The sequence below is a fragment of the Petaurus breviceps genome, unplaced genomic scaffold (genome assembly GCF_028583685.1).
Source record: "Petaurus breviceps papuanus isolate PSGF00001 unplaced genomic scaffold, PetGlider_PUasm1.0 90418, whole genome shotgun sequence".
Taxonomy (NCBI): domain Eukaryota; kingdom Metazoa; phylum Chordata; class Mammalia; order Diprotodontia; family Petauridae; genus Petaurus; species Petaurus breviceps.
This window is the reverse complement of record NW_027187246.1, coordinates 361,585-378,645: the sequence shown is the minus strand read 5'-3', so window position 1 is coordinate 378,645 and position 17,061 is coordinate 361,585. Positions and strand designations below refer to the sequence as shown.

Genomic DNA, 17,061 nt, shown 5'->3' with positions numbered 1-17,061 from the left:
GAAAGACTTCATAGATATTATTTTGATATTTGATTATGTTGATTTTACTTCCTTAAAAATAACTTAATTATCAAGCAAGTGTAATAGTAATGAAATTTGAAGATCCCTTTGTTTTGCCAAGCTAACAAGTACTTAGCATTTAGTTTTAAATTAAGACTCTGTAAAGAATCAGAAGGTACGAACCCCCTGTTGCTGATGCAACAGGAAGGGGCAGAACAGGGAGGAGCTCATATCGTATATAAGGAAAAGCCCCAGATGGGAGAGTCAGAACTTCTTGGGACAAGCATCATGGAGGCAGAGCAGCTATTGCCAGAGAGAGAGAATTTCTCTCAGCAAGCATCTAGAGGCTGGCTGCTACTGCTGGACTAAAGACTGAACTGAGAAGGGAAATGAGAATTGAGAACTGAGACAGAATTTCTTGGAGCAAACCATGTGGAGGCTGGATAAAGTGATTTTGATTTTGAGAATGGAGTTGGAGAAAATAATTTTGATTTTGACAAAAGAACTTGTGGTGGTAGAGCTTCTTCGGAGAGCCAACCAAACTCCTTCTGAGGGATTCTGAGGGCCAGCTGAGCTGTCAAAGACTTCCAAGAGTCAGCCGGAGCTGCCAGAGGAAGCATGACTGTGGTTTCAGTACTTTGTCTATTTTGGGTCTATGTTGATTTTACAGGCAGAAAGTGAATTGAGATGATAGTGCTGACCATGTGTGAGAATACTGTTGTAATTCTGCTAAGCTTGATGTGTGTAGATATTGTTATGGTTCTGTTAAGTTTTCTCTTCCCAGGAACAGAAACTGTGAAGGACTTGAGGTGGACTGGATACTGTGAGCTTCAATGTGGAGCAGGAACTGCACAGAGAGCTGGACAAGGAACTGGGAGCTGTCTGCCTTTGAACTCAGATGGCAGTTGGTTAGATTTGGGCAGGAGCTGGGACCATGGAAGAGGAACCATTGAAGCTGAAAGCCTGCCTCGAGTCAAGATGAAATTACCTGAGTGGTGCCTGATGAAACAGGGTACTGAGTAGTAACTGATGAAACTGTAACTTACTTGTGACCTAGGGGTGGATGGCTTTTGTACTCTCCACTACCTCTTAAGAGGGTACTGAGTAGTGACTGATGAAACTGTAACTTAATTGAACCCCTTGGGTAGAGGACTCTGATTTTTGTACTTTGTGTTCCTTAAGGAGGCAAGCCAAGCCTCCTTAAGGATGATTGAATGATTGAGTTACTAAATGATTGCATTACTAAGTGATTATACTTTAAAACTATGTGTCCACTTTGGTGAAAACTATGTGGCCATTTTAGTGATAAGTTGTTGAGTTGTGACATGGTGAATGCTGTATTTTGATTTTCTGTGAATGTTTTGCTCTGATTTGTTATTGAATAAATAGAGGTCGCTATACTATGTAATCAGAACCTTAAAAGCTGTTTACAGCAGCAGTCCTTTGGAAAGCTGCTCATGCTTGGCTTTACAGAAAGCATGAACATCTCTTTGAGAGAGTAATAACTGGTACTATGCTTTTTTTTTTAATGAATCCCTCCCCCTCTCCCATCCATGGCTAGCCACAACCTATAACCTCAAGCCTGAGCTGCTCCACACCATGTATATATTCTTGCCAATGCAGATTTACAGTCCTCGCTATACCTGTCCATGTCACTGAGATTATCAGTCTTACTCTCACCTTTCTATCATCTATATTAAAAAAAAAAATACAATGAGCAAAAATACAATTTTTTCACAATTCAACAAAAAACTTATGTGTATCTTCAAAATGATCTTGATTCTGGAAACAAGCACTGAGGTGGTATATTTCATCTCTGTAAGAAAGTTTGAATTCCAATCTACCCACACAGTACCTTATATATAGAAAGAACAAAAAAAAAATCTGACTTCATTTAGCCCCCTATGTTTCAATAATTCCACATATACACAAACACTATTAAAAGTGATTTTAATGAATAATTTGTTATTTCTCATAAAGTCTTGAGTTTAGAAACAAATATATGTATGATATTAATAAGTTAAATATCAACATTTTTAGTGATAATTTTCCAGTGAGATGCTGTGAAGAAAAATTAAAAGTACTACTTGACTTTAATATTTGCAAAATACAAGAAGTACCTACAGTTTCTGTGCTGCTGAAACTGGATGTGCACCCTAGTCAATTACTACAACTCATTTATGACTTCTGAGGCATGATTATAAAATAATGTGACTAATTTTTTAAAAGATAAACATACTAGATTTTATACATTTAAATGAATGCAATCCTTTAAAGTCATTGACTTGACATACTAAGCACTTCTCCCAATGATTCAAGTGAAAACAATTTATATTCACAAAGTGCCTACTATGCACACGACATTTAAAGATGGAATATGCGATGAAGCTGCTGCCACTAAAACCTCATGAAGATGTGCAGGCATGTCTGGGTTCAGAAAGGCTACATCAATGCTACATCAAGTGCCAGCTCTGGCAGAGTCTATCACAGTGGAAAGGCTTCATACTGGGCAGTGGGTAGGGGGAAGAAAGGGAGACTGAGTATCTGTGCCCAAGGAAAAGCCTAGCTTTTCAAAGAAGCTTACCACCACGTTGACTACAAAGTAATGATTTTATTTATTTATTTTTTAACTATAGCAACCTTTGATGATTACAAAGATGTTATACATGACGTGAGAAACATTTACTCTAACACTGTATCATATCATTATTAATATCAATTTGTAATATTCCCTTCTCAACTAGCTGAGGAGTGTGATCACATTCCACCTCCTCCCAAGGCCTGGGCCTCTCTGTTCTGTAAACAGAAGCCACATTTAACTCATCTATGCTACCAAGGGTCACCCTTGCTTGAGGCTTTTCCAATTAAAACTGTGGGTCAGCCTAGCTCACAAATGAGAAACTTAACCAGGTGGATCTTAAATGGAGTGGTTTTCCTTGCTGGAATTACTAGAGGTGGCATGAATCTCAAGACTAGGCCACATTCTCAGCTTTCATACCTCCCCTCAACAAAAGAGTTGAGAACTCTTAGCCTACCTCCTTATTAGCTGTTCATCAATTAGAGTTGCATTTTGTTTGCTGGGGAAATGCCAATAATGTGCTATCAGGAAGACAGACCAGGATTAAAGATGATCTTAGCACTCCCTTTGTATCTTTGATCACTAAGAGAGACCACTGGCCTCAATTTATTGATTATTTGGTGGCCTAATTAATAAACTGATTTTTTATTACTTGGAATTTTGTCACTAGGAATTTTATGAGCTACAGATGTATTTGATGGGCGGAATACCCACAAAGATGAATTTACAGATACCTGAAGTAGTGCATGTCATTGTTTAAAACATTTTACTACTACTTTAGAATTGCCTTGAGTAACAGTTTATTAAAGAAAAATCAGTCTTAATATTTTGTAATCATTTTACTTCCCATTTAATTGAGTTCAGTAAAACCAAAGTATCTACCATGTACAAGACCCTGTGTGGGGCACCAGGGATACAACCATAAAAAAAATAGCTTAGTTCCTGTCCCCAAGAAGTTTATAAAGGAGATTAAAACATCTACACAAAACAAGTATGATACAAAGTAGAATGTGCTAACTATAAGGAAAGGATGAGTCTAGACAAAAGCACTTGAAAAAATAAGAAAGAAAGTTTTATTCAGCCAGAGGATCGGGAAAGGTATCACAGAAAAGGTAGCCCATCAGTTGGGGAGACCTATCCATACATTTGTAGTCAATAGAGAAGGAGTTAGTAGATATAGAAAGATTGAGGATGAAAGAGAATGATCAACGAGGCATAAGAGATGAGAAGAGGTAAGATGAAGGACAAAAATGGAGGCTTGGTAAGAAGAAGGGCCACCTCATCCTCTGATAATAGAGCAAAAGAAGAGAGACATAAGAACAAGGCAAGGCTCAAAAAAGGAGAAGCATTTCAATGGGAAGAGAAAGGGGAAAAGTACATTCCAGGAGGATGGGCCTATATGGAAAAATGGAGCCTAGATAAGGCAAAATGGGATTAGAGAACTGTTATTAGTCTAATTTGCCTGGAAGGAATGTGAAGGAAATTAGATCAAAATAGGACTAAGAAGTTAATTGGGTCACAAATGTCTGGCTAGGGAACTTTTAGGAATTTTAAAGGAATTTTATCCAAGAGGTAAATAGGGAGCCACTGAAGTTTGTTGTTGTTTTTTCCCCACAAGGGAGCAAAATGGCCAGATTTGTGCAATAAGATGATTTGGGGCAGATGAAATTCATTGTAAAGGAGAGGAACTAGAGAAGGAGACATTTTACAATAGTCTACATGAGCACTGTTGATAGTTTGAACAAGGATAGTGGAATTATGAATGGAAGTAGAAGAGCAGAAAGATATTATTAAGAAAAAGCTGACATGAACACTTGAACATTTATTACATGTAGAACAAAAGTGTCAAACTTGCTGCCCCCAAAACTCCCAAATACTCCAAACCAGAGTGTAATTGGGAAATGTATAACAAACAAAAATGCAATAAAATATAGATGATGTTAATTTGTGGTTTTCTGAGTCAGTACGTTGGCCCACAGGGATCTGTTTCTATTTAAGTTTGATGCCAGTGATATAGAGGGTAATAGCGAGGAGAGAGCTAAAGATGACTCCAAGGTTTCAAGAATGGGTGACTGAGGATGGTAGGGCTATCAACAGGGAGATGGTTGGAAATAGGGGGGTGAGTGATGAGTTTAATTCTAAACATGTTAAATTTGAGGCACTGGTGAAACAAACAAGAAGCATCCAGTATTCCAATACTCCAAAATACCTGTGATCTCTTTGGTCTTAGTACTCACTACAACCATGCAGAAGACAACTTATCCATAACTACGAAGGGGTTTTAAGAGGTAGAGAATTCCAAACATGAGAATAGCTAAAGAAGAAAAGCAAGAGATGGAATATCATGTACAAAAATCAGCAAGCAAGACATTTTGGCTAAATATGTAAAGGGCTGTGAAGAGCTGGTAAAAATAGATTGGAGGAGAATGTGAATGACTTTAAATGTCAAAATGAGGAGCCTGTGTTTCATCCCAAAGGTAGTGGGGAGACACTGAAGCTTCCTGAGCAAAGAAAAAAGCTTCTCCATTGTTGTCTCCATTTTATACATGAGGAAACTGTCATTCAAAGTGACTTGCCCATGGTCACACAGCTATTAAGTGTTGGAGGAGGAGGTGACCCCAGGTCTTCCTAGCTTTGAGTCTAAGACTATCCTCTAAGCATTCCTGCTCTAATTTAAGACGATATACAGTAATCAGGTGGTCAGACTTGTACTTGGGCAAGTGGTTCAGGAGGAGATGCAGAAAACAAGGAGTCAAGTAGGAAGCTATACCAATGATTTAGAAAGGAGATGAGGCCTACAACAGAGTGGCTGTGGTAAATTTAAAAAGAAAGGAATGGATGGAAGAAAATTTTGAGGAAGAGGAATAGACAATGATTTGCCATTGAATATGTCACAGAATAGACATGACTTGGCACATGACTGGATACTTAGGAGAGGGAGATGAGTGAAAATGAAGAGTCAAGTCTGAAGTTATAAACCTTGGTGAGTAGAAGAATGATAGCAACAACAGTATGGAAATTAGGGGCAGGGGTAAGTTTAGAGGAGGTAAGATAATGAGTTATAGACATGCTGAATTTAAGATGCCTAAGAAGCATTCTGGTGGAGATGCCAAACAGGCAGTTGGACATGTGAGACTAGAGTTCAAGAGAAAGATGAGGGATAGATACATACGATCTGGGAATCAACTATCTAGAGAGATGAATGAATCCATAGGAACTGATGAGATCACCAAGAGAATTAGACAGAGAAGAGAGCTCCTTGGATGGAGCTCCAGGATACACCCATGTATAAAGGGCAGAATACGGATAATGAATCTGCATAAGTTATTTAGAAATATTGGTCTGACAGATAGGAAGAGAGCCACAACAGAGTATGAAAACCAAGGATCTAGTGTCTAGAAGAAGTTGGTCAACACTGCCAAATGCTGAGAAGAACTCAAGGAAGATAAGGACTAAGAAAAATCACTGGATTTATCAATTAAGAGATCCCCAATCTATCCCCAATCAAAACCTTTCAGTTGGTAGAACTGGCAGTCCAATTACAAGGGGTTGAGAGAAGTAAATGCGGGGTGAAGTGGAACCAAAAGAGTAGGCGACATTTTCTAGTAATTTAGTTGTAAAAGGAAAACTAAAGGATGACAGCTTGAGGAGATGATTGGGTCAAGTGAAGGTTTCTTAAGGATGGAGAGGCAGGAGTGGCCAGGTGGCTCAGCGAGTAAGAGCACCAAATCCAGTGTCAAGATAACCCTGGGGATTGAATCCGGGCTAAGACACTTAGCATCACACCCAGAAATAACTGGCCATGTAATCTTGAGCAAGTTACTTAACCCCGATTGCTTAAAAAAAAAAAAAAAAGGAAGGGGAGGCAATGTGGTCCTGTTTGAAGTAGATAATATCATAGAATCATAGTTCTACAGCTAGATAGGACTTCAGAGGTTATCTAGTACAACTCCCTCATTATTTTACATATGATAAAAGGAGGCCCAGAGAGGTTAACTGAGAGTATAGAGAGAGAGATGACTCCACAGAACACCTTTCACCTCTGCAGGATAAACTGATCACCTGAAATCTCATCACCAGGCAAACTGACTCAGCTTTTGATATACCTTCGCAACTTACCCTAGCTGCCTCTCCTCTCTAATGGAAAATGAAGCATTAAACTCCTCCCAAAGCCTTCCCTTATAGAGATGCACAATTTTCCAAGTAACTGGAAAATTTTTTCCATCATCAGTTCTACTTGACTTGGACTCCATGGAACACCATTCCCCATGGTATGTACCCCCTAGTCCTTTCAGTAACCTTTTGTGAGTTGTTTCCTTCTGTTAGATTAATTGTAAGCTCCTTGAGGGTGGGTATTGTCTGTTTTTCTTATTTGTATGCCTAGTGCTTAGTATAGTGCTTAATAAATGTTTATTGAATTAAACTGAAAGAATCTAAGAACAAAGTGACCACAGTCAATGTTTCATCTTAATCATGGTATGGCTCACAATTGACTCTGAAAGATTTTGACTTCCTAACAATATCTCACCATTGAGGATGGCCAAAACTCTGAAGGCAATTCTTAAAGGCTAGACCATAAAGGCAATAACAATCTTCTAATTATCTGCAAATAAATTATCATTCTTCACAACAGCTGTTTTAAATCTCTCTCCTCAAGTGATCAATGGCATCTCCAGTTACCCCTCTCAGTAGATGACTGATGTTTTTCAGGAAAATCAGGACCAAATTACTTGAGCTTCCTCATTTTTTCCTATTCCTCATCTCAAAACTCAACTACATTTTTACTCTTTTCTCCTTTGCTCTACACTTAGATGATGAGGTGGTCCTTTCTCATTACCAAGACTCCACTTTCACCTGTGATTCAGTCCCTACCTTCTCCTTCAGAACCTTGCCCCATCAATCATTCTCTATCAGCTTAAATCTATCTACTCGTTTCATCTCCACCTTCTACAAAATTGCCCATTTCTCCCTTGTCTTTAAAAAAAGAAAAAAAAAACGAAATTTCATTTCATTCTCCCATCTCCTCACTTTATTAATCTTTCTCTCTCTTATCAAAGACCTAGAAAGAAGAGTGTATGCTTCCTTCCTTCACTTCCTCACTAACCACTAATTCCTCAACCTCTTATGACCTAGTTTCTGACCACAACACACTAATGAAAACACAAGGCATCCTTCACAAAGTTGGCAGAATAATCTTAAGGCACTGGTCTGACCAGGTTAAGTTCTTGTTCTTTGTCTCTATTGCCTCTAAGCTAAATTACAATCTCCTTAATCTGGTAGTGGTGTCATCATCACATAAACTGACATTGAAAGAGCACTTTTAAATTCACAATATTCTTTATATACATTATTTCATTTGAGCCTCACAACAGCACTATGAGGTAGGTGCTACAGGTATCATTGTCTCCATTTTATAAATGAGGATACTGCAGCTCAGAGAGACTAAGGGACTTGCCCATAAGTCACATAGCTATTAAGCATTAGAATAGGAGGCAACCCCCAATCTTCCTAACTTCAAGTTCAAAACTCTCTCCCCTAAGTCTCCCTGTCTCTAATTTAAGACCATATACAATAAGCAGGCTCTAAGCTATAAGTCCAGCTTTATTTTGCACTGCTTCCCTTCATCTCATTATTCTAGTGAACCTGCACTCTCTAAAGTTACCAATGATCTAGTGTTGCTACATCTAATGACTGTTTCTCTGTCCTTGTCCTTCCTGATTTCTCCACAGCCTTTGACACTGCTGGTTTCCTCTCCGATTTTTGCGACTCCGTTCTCTCCTGGTTCTTCTCCTACTGGTTTCTAACTGTTCCTTTTTAGTCTCCTTTGCCAGATCTTTATCCAGGTAGTGCCCACTAACTATGGCTGTCTTATGTGCTGAATCTTCTCTATATTTAAGACTATTTCACTTGGTGATTTCATCACCTTCCATGAATTCAACAACCATCTCTGGTCAGATTATCCCTGTATCTCTTTCCACATAATTTATAACCTCTTTTGAGCTTCAGTACCACATTATCCACTGCCTCTTAAACATCTCAAATTCAGAGTCCCATAGACATCTCCATCTCAGCTCCTTCCTCAGACTTCCCCCACATATCCAACTCTTCCTCAGATAGTGTCACACAACATCTCTAACAACTTTTTTTCTGCTTCCAAAGCTGCCCCTCTACTACAGGCTCTCATCATTTTATGTGTGGACATTACAATAGTCTTACATTTGGTCTTCCTGTTTCAAGTTTCTCCCTGTACCAAATCATCCTCTATTCATCTCCCAAAATGCTTCTCTAAAGTGTAGGTCTGACCATGTCACCTAACCTCCCTATTTAATTAATGCCACTAACTCCAAATTACCTCCAAAATCAAATATAAAACCCTTTATTCGGCAGTTAAAGCCTTTCATGACCTGGCCCTTTCCCATCTTTCCAGTCACCTTACACTTTGCTTTCCTCCAAAGGATCTACTACCTAGCATTGTATAATGACTTGTTCCTCACACATGAAACTCCATTATACAATTCTGTGCACTTGCATTGGTTGCACTCCAATGCCTAGAAATGCTCTCCCTTCTCACTTCTATATTCTGGCTTTCCTGGTTTCTCCAAGGATTAATTCAAACATTCTCTTCTTCAGGAGGCCTGTTGTAGTCCCAGCCCCACCACTGGCACCTGGGCAAATCACTTGATCTCTCTGAGGTTTCAGTTAATCAATAAACATTTATTAAGTGCCTACTATACGCCAGGCATTGTGCTGCAAGCTGAGGATACAAAAAGAAGCAGAAGCCAGTCCTTAACCTCAAGGTGCTTATAATGTAAGGGGAGACAACAAGCAAATATATACAAAGTAAGCTATATAAAGGAAAAACAGGAAATAATTAACAAAGTGAAAGTACTGGAATTAAGACCAGGTAGGGAAGGCTTCCTGTAGAAGGTGAGGTTTTAATTGGGATTTACAGGAAGCCAGGGAAGTCAGTTTTCAGAATGGAAGAGGCACAGGAACAATCAGAGAAAATGCCCAGAGCTGAGAGATAGTGTCTTATTTATGGAGGAGTCAGGAGGCCAGTTTCAGTTTCCACCTCTGTAGAATAGGGATAATAATATCGGTAGCAACTATTTCATAGGAATGTTGGAACACGCAAAAGAGATTACGTAAACACTCTTTTCCTCTATATTTTGAAAAAACCCTTTGTCATTTTCTCTTTTTCTTTCTTCCATTACTCTACTGTCCAATGAAAAAGTTATTCTCTCCAAGGTCAAATTCTCTACTTATACTTGATTCTATCCCCTCCTGTTTCCTTGGGCTAATTGTCTCCATGATTACCCTTTCTCTCTAATCTGTTGTTGTTCTGTCGTTTCAGTCATGTTTGGCTTTTGTGACCCCATTTGGTCTTCTTGGCAAAGATACTGAAGTGGTTTGCCATTTCCTTCTCCAGTTCATTTTACATAGGAGGAAACTGAGGCAAACAGGATTAAGTGACTTGCCTTGGGTTACACAGCTAGTTAGTGTCTGAAGTCATAATTGAACTCAGAAAGATAGGTCTTCCTGATATCAGGTCCAGCAATCTAACTTCTGTGTTTCCTAGCTGGCCCCTCTAATCTATAATCTCTCCCTATTTAGTGGTTCTTTACTGCTGCCTAAAAATATAACCAGGTGTTCCCCATAATTTAAAAAAAAAAAAACCTCTCACTTGACTCTACCATTCTCTCAAGCTATGGTTCTCTCTCTCGCTTCCTTTTCATAGCCAACTCCTAGAAAAACTTATCTTCATTCACTGCCTCTACCTCCTGCTCTTTCAATTTTCAACATTTTGCAACCTGGCTTCTGACTCAAGTAAAAGTATTCTTTCCAAAGTTACCAGTGATCTCTTGCCAAATTGCATCACCTTTTCTCAACCCCATCCTTCCTGACCTCTCTGTAGCATTTAACACTACTGATGTTGCTCTATTCCCCCAGCCTATGTTTCCATGACATGGCTCTTGCTTGGCTTTCCTCCTACCTGCCTGACCACTGCTCAGTCTCCTTTGTAGGATCATCATTCAAATGGTATTCCTAATTGTGAAAGTACCCAGAAGCTTTATTCTGTGCCCTGTTCTCTTCTCTCTCTACATTCTTTCACTTGGTGACTTCATCAGCTCCCACGGTGATAGGTGAGCTTTTGCCTTATCTTGCTGGGGCTTTCTATGCCACTTTCTGGACATCTCATTCTCATTGTTTTCCTGTGTTGTATCCTCCTCCCTCCCTGTCCCCTGGAGAGGAGAGAGACCTGAGTCAGGAAGATCAATTAGTAGAATATGCAATAGTCAACATGAGAAGTGATGAGAGCCTAAAGGAGGGTAGTGGCCATGTGAAGAAATAGGAGATCTGTGAGAGATGGTATGGAGGTAGAATAGATAAGACTTGGCAATTGATTAAATATTTGTGATGAGGAAGAATGAGAAGACAAGACTAACACCAAGCTTGCAAACTCAAATGACTAGAAAGATCTCACTGCCCAAAAATGTTCGTATTCCTAAGATCAGCATTCAAAGTCTTTCATAGCTTTCATCAACCTACCTTTCCAACCTTTTATACAATGTCCATTGGAGAAAATCCTTATAAAGAGCAAAGGAAGGAAGAAAATTCCCAACACAGAAATGCCCTCAGCATTGTTTTATTTTCCCTTTCTGCCATCATTTGTATGTTGATAAAAGCAATTTCCTCCTGTAGCTACTAAGTACTACCAGATCTACAGACAAATAAGCTCAAATGGAAACGGAAATCTCAGCCAATAAGGTTCCCCCCTTATCAAAACTTGAAGACCCTGTGGAAAGTGTGGGCTCTAGACCTCCCCTGAGTTCTGCTAATGATTATAAATGGCTAAGAATCTACAATTTAATTGCAAAAGGTAATGATGCAGGGAGCATAAGATTAGATTCACCACAGAACGTAATATCCTCAAACAATAAAAAAAAAATTGAGAGGCTTGGTGTGAAGATGGTTGAAATCGATAGGAAGGTTTCTGTATTAAATACTACAGTGGAGGATCACAAAGTGATATTGACAGAACTGCTGACAGAGAATAAAAAAGGAGAAAGAAAACTAAATTGGTGTCTGCAGAAAATAAGTTACAGATTAATCACCCTACCATAAAATCATTTTTAGATAGCTTAGGGTCTAAAGATACATTAGCAGTTTGATTATAAGATAGCAGTGCAAAGTTGGGGAAGATAAAAACCTGCTGAATGCATTAGACTTTGTTTCTTCTGGACATTCTAGTTATGCAGATACCAAGTGGCTCCTATCAGAGCAATCTTTATTGCCCAAAAATATATCCCCTACTGTATGCCAGGATGCCTGATAGCTAAAGAAACATACACAGGTAGATGTAGTACCTGAATTCACCTTTAAAACACTTTTTTCTTATTCTCTTTTATTCTAAGCTAAATAAACATCAAATAAAATTAGCGTTTCCATATATACTGTACAACAGGAGAAGAGGGTTATACATGAAACTACAAATCTCTACTATGTAGAGCTTGCTATTCTTTTTAAGTATATAATCATTTCAACGTATATTTTTGAAAGCTGTCTACTTGTATATGATTCCTTCTGTTCTCTTGACTTTTTTAGAAGGAGAAGGAAGGCAACTTATCTCTTCTCTCCCTTTCTAATATATATTATTCCCTTCTTGGGGGAGAAAGAGAGACAGAGACAGAGAGAGACAGAGAGAGAAAGACAGAGAGAGACAGAGACAGAGGCAGAGAGACAAAGAGACACAGAGAGAGACACAGAGAGAAAGAGACAGAGAGAGAGGGAGAGACAGAGAGAAGAAAGGAGAGAGAAGAGAGGTGAGACCTTTGAAATAATATGTATAGTCAAAGAAAACAAATTCTTACATTATCCATGTCCAAAAAATGGATGCCTATTCTGCATATTGGGTTCATCAAGAGGTAGATAGCATGCTTCTCATGGGCACTCTAGAATCATGACTGGTTAGAGTTCTTAAGTTTCTAAAAGTTGATTGTCTTTACAATGCTGACGTTACATGTTATATGCAAATTGTTCTTTTAGTTCTGCTAATTTTACTCTGTATCAGTTCATGCAAGTCTTCTCAGGTTTTTCTGAAACCATCTCTTACAATTATATGCACATATTATGCAATTTGTTCAGCCATTTCCCAATTGATAGGCACTTTTCCCCTCTAGGTTTCCAGTCCTTTGACACTTAAAAAAGAGCAGGTATAAATACTTTTTTAACATACTGATCCTTTTCCTATTTTTGGCCTCTAAAATCTATCCCATCCACCTTTAGGTATATGACCCTAAAACTATCATCTTAATCTAACAATACATTTAAATAGTAGTCTTGTTATCAATGTCAAATTTCTAAATGAGTTTTATTTTAGAAATCACCCTAAATTTAAGAAAGACCGAGTTTTCAAGAAGCAAAAAAAATTAGAAAAAGAGGAAACCTCTCTAATCCCTTTTCCTTACCACAGCTTGGCTTGAGCTTTCTTGTAAATCCCATAATAGCAAATGGTTATCTGCCAATGAAATGATCTTTTTACCATCGCCCATTGGCTCCCACGTAACACTGCAAGAATAAAAGGAATCTAAAATTAATACAAACCATTTTTTAAAATTCTAAGAATTCTAATATGCTTTTTTCAGAAACCAATAATGAGGTTGTCTTTTGATTATTATTATTTTAATAATATTTTATTTTCCCCCAATTACATGTTAAAACAATTTTTAGCATTTTTTTTAAGTTTTGAGTTCCAAATTCTATCCCATCCTCCCTCCCCCTCCCCCAGATGTTAAGCAGTCTGATATAGGTTACATATGTGAAATCATGTAAAGCATTTCCATATTAGTCATTTTGAACAAGAAGACAAAGGAAGAAAGAAAGGAAGTGAGGAACACAGAAAGAAAGAATGCTTCAGCTATATTCAGAAAATATCAATTTTTTCTCTGGAGATAGATAGCATATTTCATCATTAGTCCTTTGGGACTGTCCTGGATAACTATATTACTGAGAATAGCTAAGTCATCTACAATTCTTTATCATACAATATTGCTGTTACTGTGTACAATGCTCTCCTGGTTCTGCTCACTCCACTTTGTATCAATTTCATGTAAATCTTTCTAGGTTTTTCTGAAATCATCCTCTTGTCATTTATTACAGTCTAATAATATTCCATCATAATCATATACCATAACTTGTTCAGTTATTCCCCAATTGATAGGCATCCTCTCAATTTCCACTTCTTAGCCACCACAAAAAGAGCTGCTATAAATATTATTGTACAAGTAGGTCCTTTTAGCTTTTTTTTTTTTAAATCTCTTTGGGATATATACCTAGCAGTAGTAAAATAATGAGGTTATTTTTTAAAAATGTCTTTTCCTGTCCAACGGCCTTCAGTTAAATAATTGGTAAAACAAAAACAAAAATTCCTAAGTGACATCTCTCTGATAAGAGATCAAGTATCTTGTAATTTGACAACATTTGTATATACTTGATCTTTCTAAGCAATCTAAGTTGTATCTAATATAGCAGAATTTTCTATTGTCTTGTATTCTTACTATCTAACTATTTCATCAACATGGGAGTAAAAACTTACTTTAGGAACAATTAGATTAAGCATAGGAATTAAAATTAGTCAGTTTCATTGACAAGGAGCCAAAATAATTTTGTTACTTCAAAACTCCAAAGCTTGATTAATTTATTACACTAAATATGATACTGACTTGTTAGAGTACCCTTGTGTGTTTCTATACTATAATATCATTTTAGGTCTTTCAAAAGACCTAATATTTCTTCAAATCACAAAAAGGAATTCTTAAGAGTGATGTTTCCCAATGTCCTTGGGTTAGATACTCCTAAATCAAAGCACAATTTTTTTTAGTACTTAGAGAAAAATGTATAATGACCAAATTACATAAAATTAGCAGTTCATAAAATCAGAGTTAGAAAAGACCTAAAGAAATTGTTTAGGGGGCAGCTAGGTGGTGCAGTAAGTAGAGTGCCACCCCTGGAGCCAGGAGGACCTGAGTTCAGATCTGGCCTCAGACACTTAACACACACACACACACACACACACACACAAACTAGCCGTATGACCTTGGGCAAGTTACTTAACCCCAATTGTCCTCCAAAAAGCAAAAAAAGAAGAACAAGAACAAGAAGAATAGGACAAGAACAAGAACAAGCAGAAGAAGAAGAAGAAGAACAACAACAACAACAACAAGAGCAAGAACAAGAACGAGAAGAAGTTGTTTAGTTCAAACTAACACGCATAATTCATGTCCAAACCCAGATTGTTATCTCTCCCTACATTTGAAGACATCAATACAGACTGTGAGACTTTTCAGAGGTGGTATGCTCTCATGTAAAACTCTCTGTAACATGGCCAAAAATTCTCACTACTAAATTCTAATTAAAAAATAAAACAAAGGACAAAACCAATGAAGAATAGTAGTGTAATGTTCTTTCCTTGTATAAGATGATATTAATTAGCTATTAATAGGTCATTTACAAGTTGTTTCTTCATTTGTATTGGTTAATTTGCACCTAGTCCTCCACTCTCTTACAGGATCCCTTCTTGTAAAAAAGGCATGCATTTTCTGGACTAGGTAGGGCAAGGATGCTATGTTACAGTCACAGAACAAAAGAAAATTTGACCATATATATAGTGCTAATGAAAATTTTCACAGATTTTAATTCTGTCATCCACTGCTAGCTCTCTCTACTAGCTTCCTGTCACTTACAAATTTGATAGGTATGTAATTTATAGTGTAATATAAGTCACTGGCATAAACATTGACTAAAAGGTCAAGAACAGATCACTGAAGCATATCACTAGAGACCTTAATCCAGATTCACAGTGAACTGTTGATAAGTCTTTGAGTAAAATTATTCAACTAATTTTGAATCCACTTAATTATCTAGCCCCCATCTTTCTACCTTTTCTCTAAGGGTATCGTAAAAAAAAAAAGACTTTCAAATACATTGCTGAAATTCAGATGTGTCTACATCTATGGAATACCCCCAAATTACCAGTCTGATAAACTATTAAGAAATGAAACAGGGTCAATCTGATATGATCTATTTCTGATGAAGTCCTCACTTAATCATTAGCCAATCAATCAATAAAAATGTATTGAGTACCCATTATGTGCAAGACACTATGTTAAATGGTGGGGATAAAAAATTAAAAAAGGAAAAAGACAGTCCCTGCTCTCAAGGAGATAAAAGTCTAATGAGGGAGGCAACATTCAAACAACTACATAAAAATAAAATATATACAGAATAAACTGAATATAATCTTTGAGAGAAGGTATTAGATTTAAGGGACATAGGGATAAGTTCCATATAGAAGGTGGGATTTTAGCTGGACTTGAAGTGAGGGAAGCCAAGATGTTTTAGAGATGAGAGACAGATTTCCAAGCATTGAAGACAGTGAAAATGCCCAGTGTCTAGAGATGGAATGTCTTATCTAAGCCACAAGGAAGTCAATGTTACTGGATCATGGCAGAGGTAGAGTCACTTGAGAGAATGTTATGAAAGGCTTTAAACACCAAAAAGAGGTTTTTACATTCTATCATAGAGGTGATAGTGAACCACTGTAGTTTATTAAATATGGAGTGACATGGTCAGACCTGTGCTTTTGGAAGGCCATTCTGGCAGCTGAGTGGAAGACAGATTGGAGTGGGGAGAGATTTATGACAGGGAGACCAGCAGCACACTACTGCAATAGTTCATGTAAGAGGTGATGAGGGCCTGCACCAGCATAGTAGCAGTGTCAGAGAAGAGAAGGGGGCATATATGTGAGGTGTTACAAAGATAAAATGGACAGGCGTTGGCAACAGATTAGATATGGGGGAGGGAAGGAGAGTGAGAAGTTGAGGATGACACATTTATTTTGTTAAAAATCTTAATTCAATTTTATTTTATTTTAAGACCTGTATCCATTCCTTTCCACCTCTCCACATCCATCACCCTTCACTGAGAAAGCAAGGGGGAAAAATTGAGTTACACACACATACAATCAAGCAAAACAAATGTGCTCATTGACCATGTCAAAAAATCGCTTTGGTTTAAATGCCTCAATTTACACTCTGAGTCCATCACATCTTTGTTTGGCAATAGGTAGTATATTATGTTTCACCATGAGTCCTCTGGAATTGTGGTTGGTCATTTTGTTGATCAGAGTCCTCAAGTCTTTTGGAGTTTTTCTTTATAATATTGTTGTTACTGAATCCATCATTCTTCTGGTTCTGCTTACCTCATTCTGCATCAATTCATACAAGTCTCTTTTAAAACCATCCCCTTCAATGTTTTTTAAAGCACAATGGTACTCCATCACATACATATTACTAATACTTATTTAGCCAACTACTAATTGAAGAGTATGTTCCCAGTTTCCAATTTTCTTCCACCACAAAAAGAACTCCTATAAACACTTTTGTACACATGGAGCTGATAGCTTTTATATCTTCAATAACACA

The 17,061-nt window shown here is 37.6% G+C and overlaps 1 protein-coding gene across 7 annotated transcripts in view; it reads right to left on the bottom strand.

The window, feature by feature from the left end:
* EIPR1 (EARP complex and GARP complex interacting protein 1) overlaps positions 1-17,061 on the bottom strand; it is a 230,276-nt gene that overhangs the window by 40,911 nt on the left and 172,304 nt on the right. For all 7 annotated transcript variants that reach the window (XM_069108677.1, XM_069108678.1, XM_069108676.1 and 4 more), the window contains one exon: positions 13,048-13,147. In XM_069108677.1, coding sequence (XP_068964778.1) covers positions 13,048-13,147 — 100 coding nt within the window. The remainder of the gene's footprint in view (positions 1-13,047; positions 13,148-17,061) is intronic.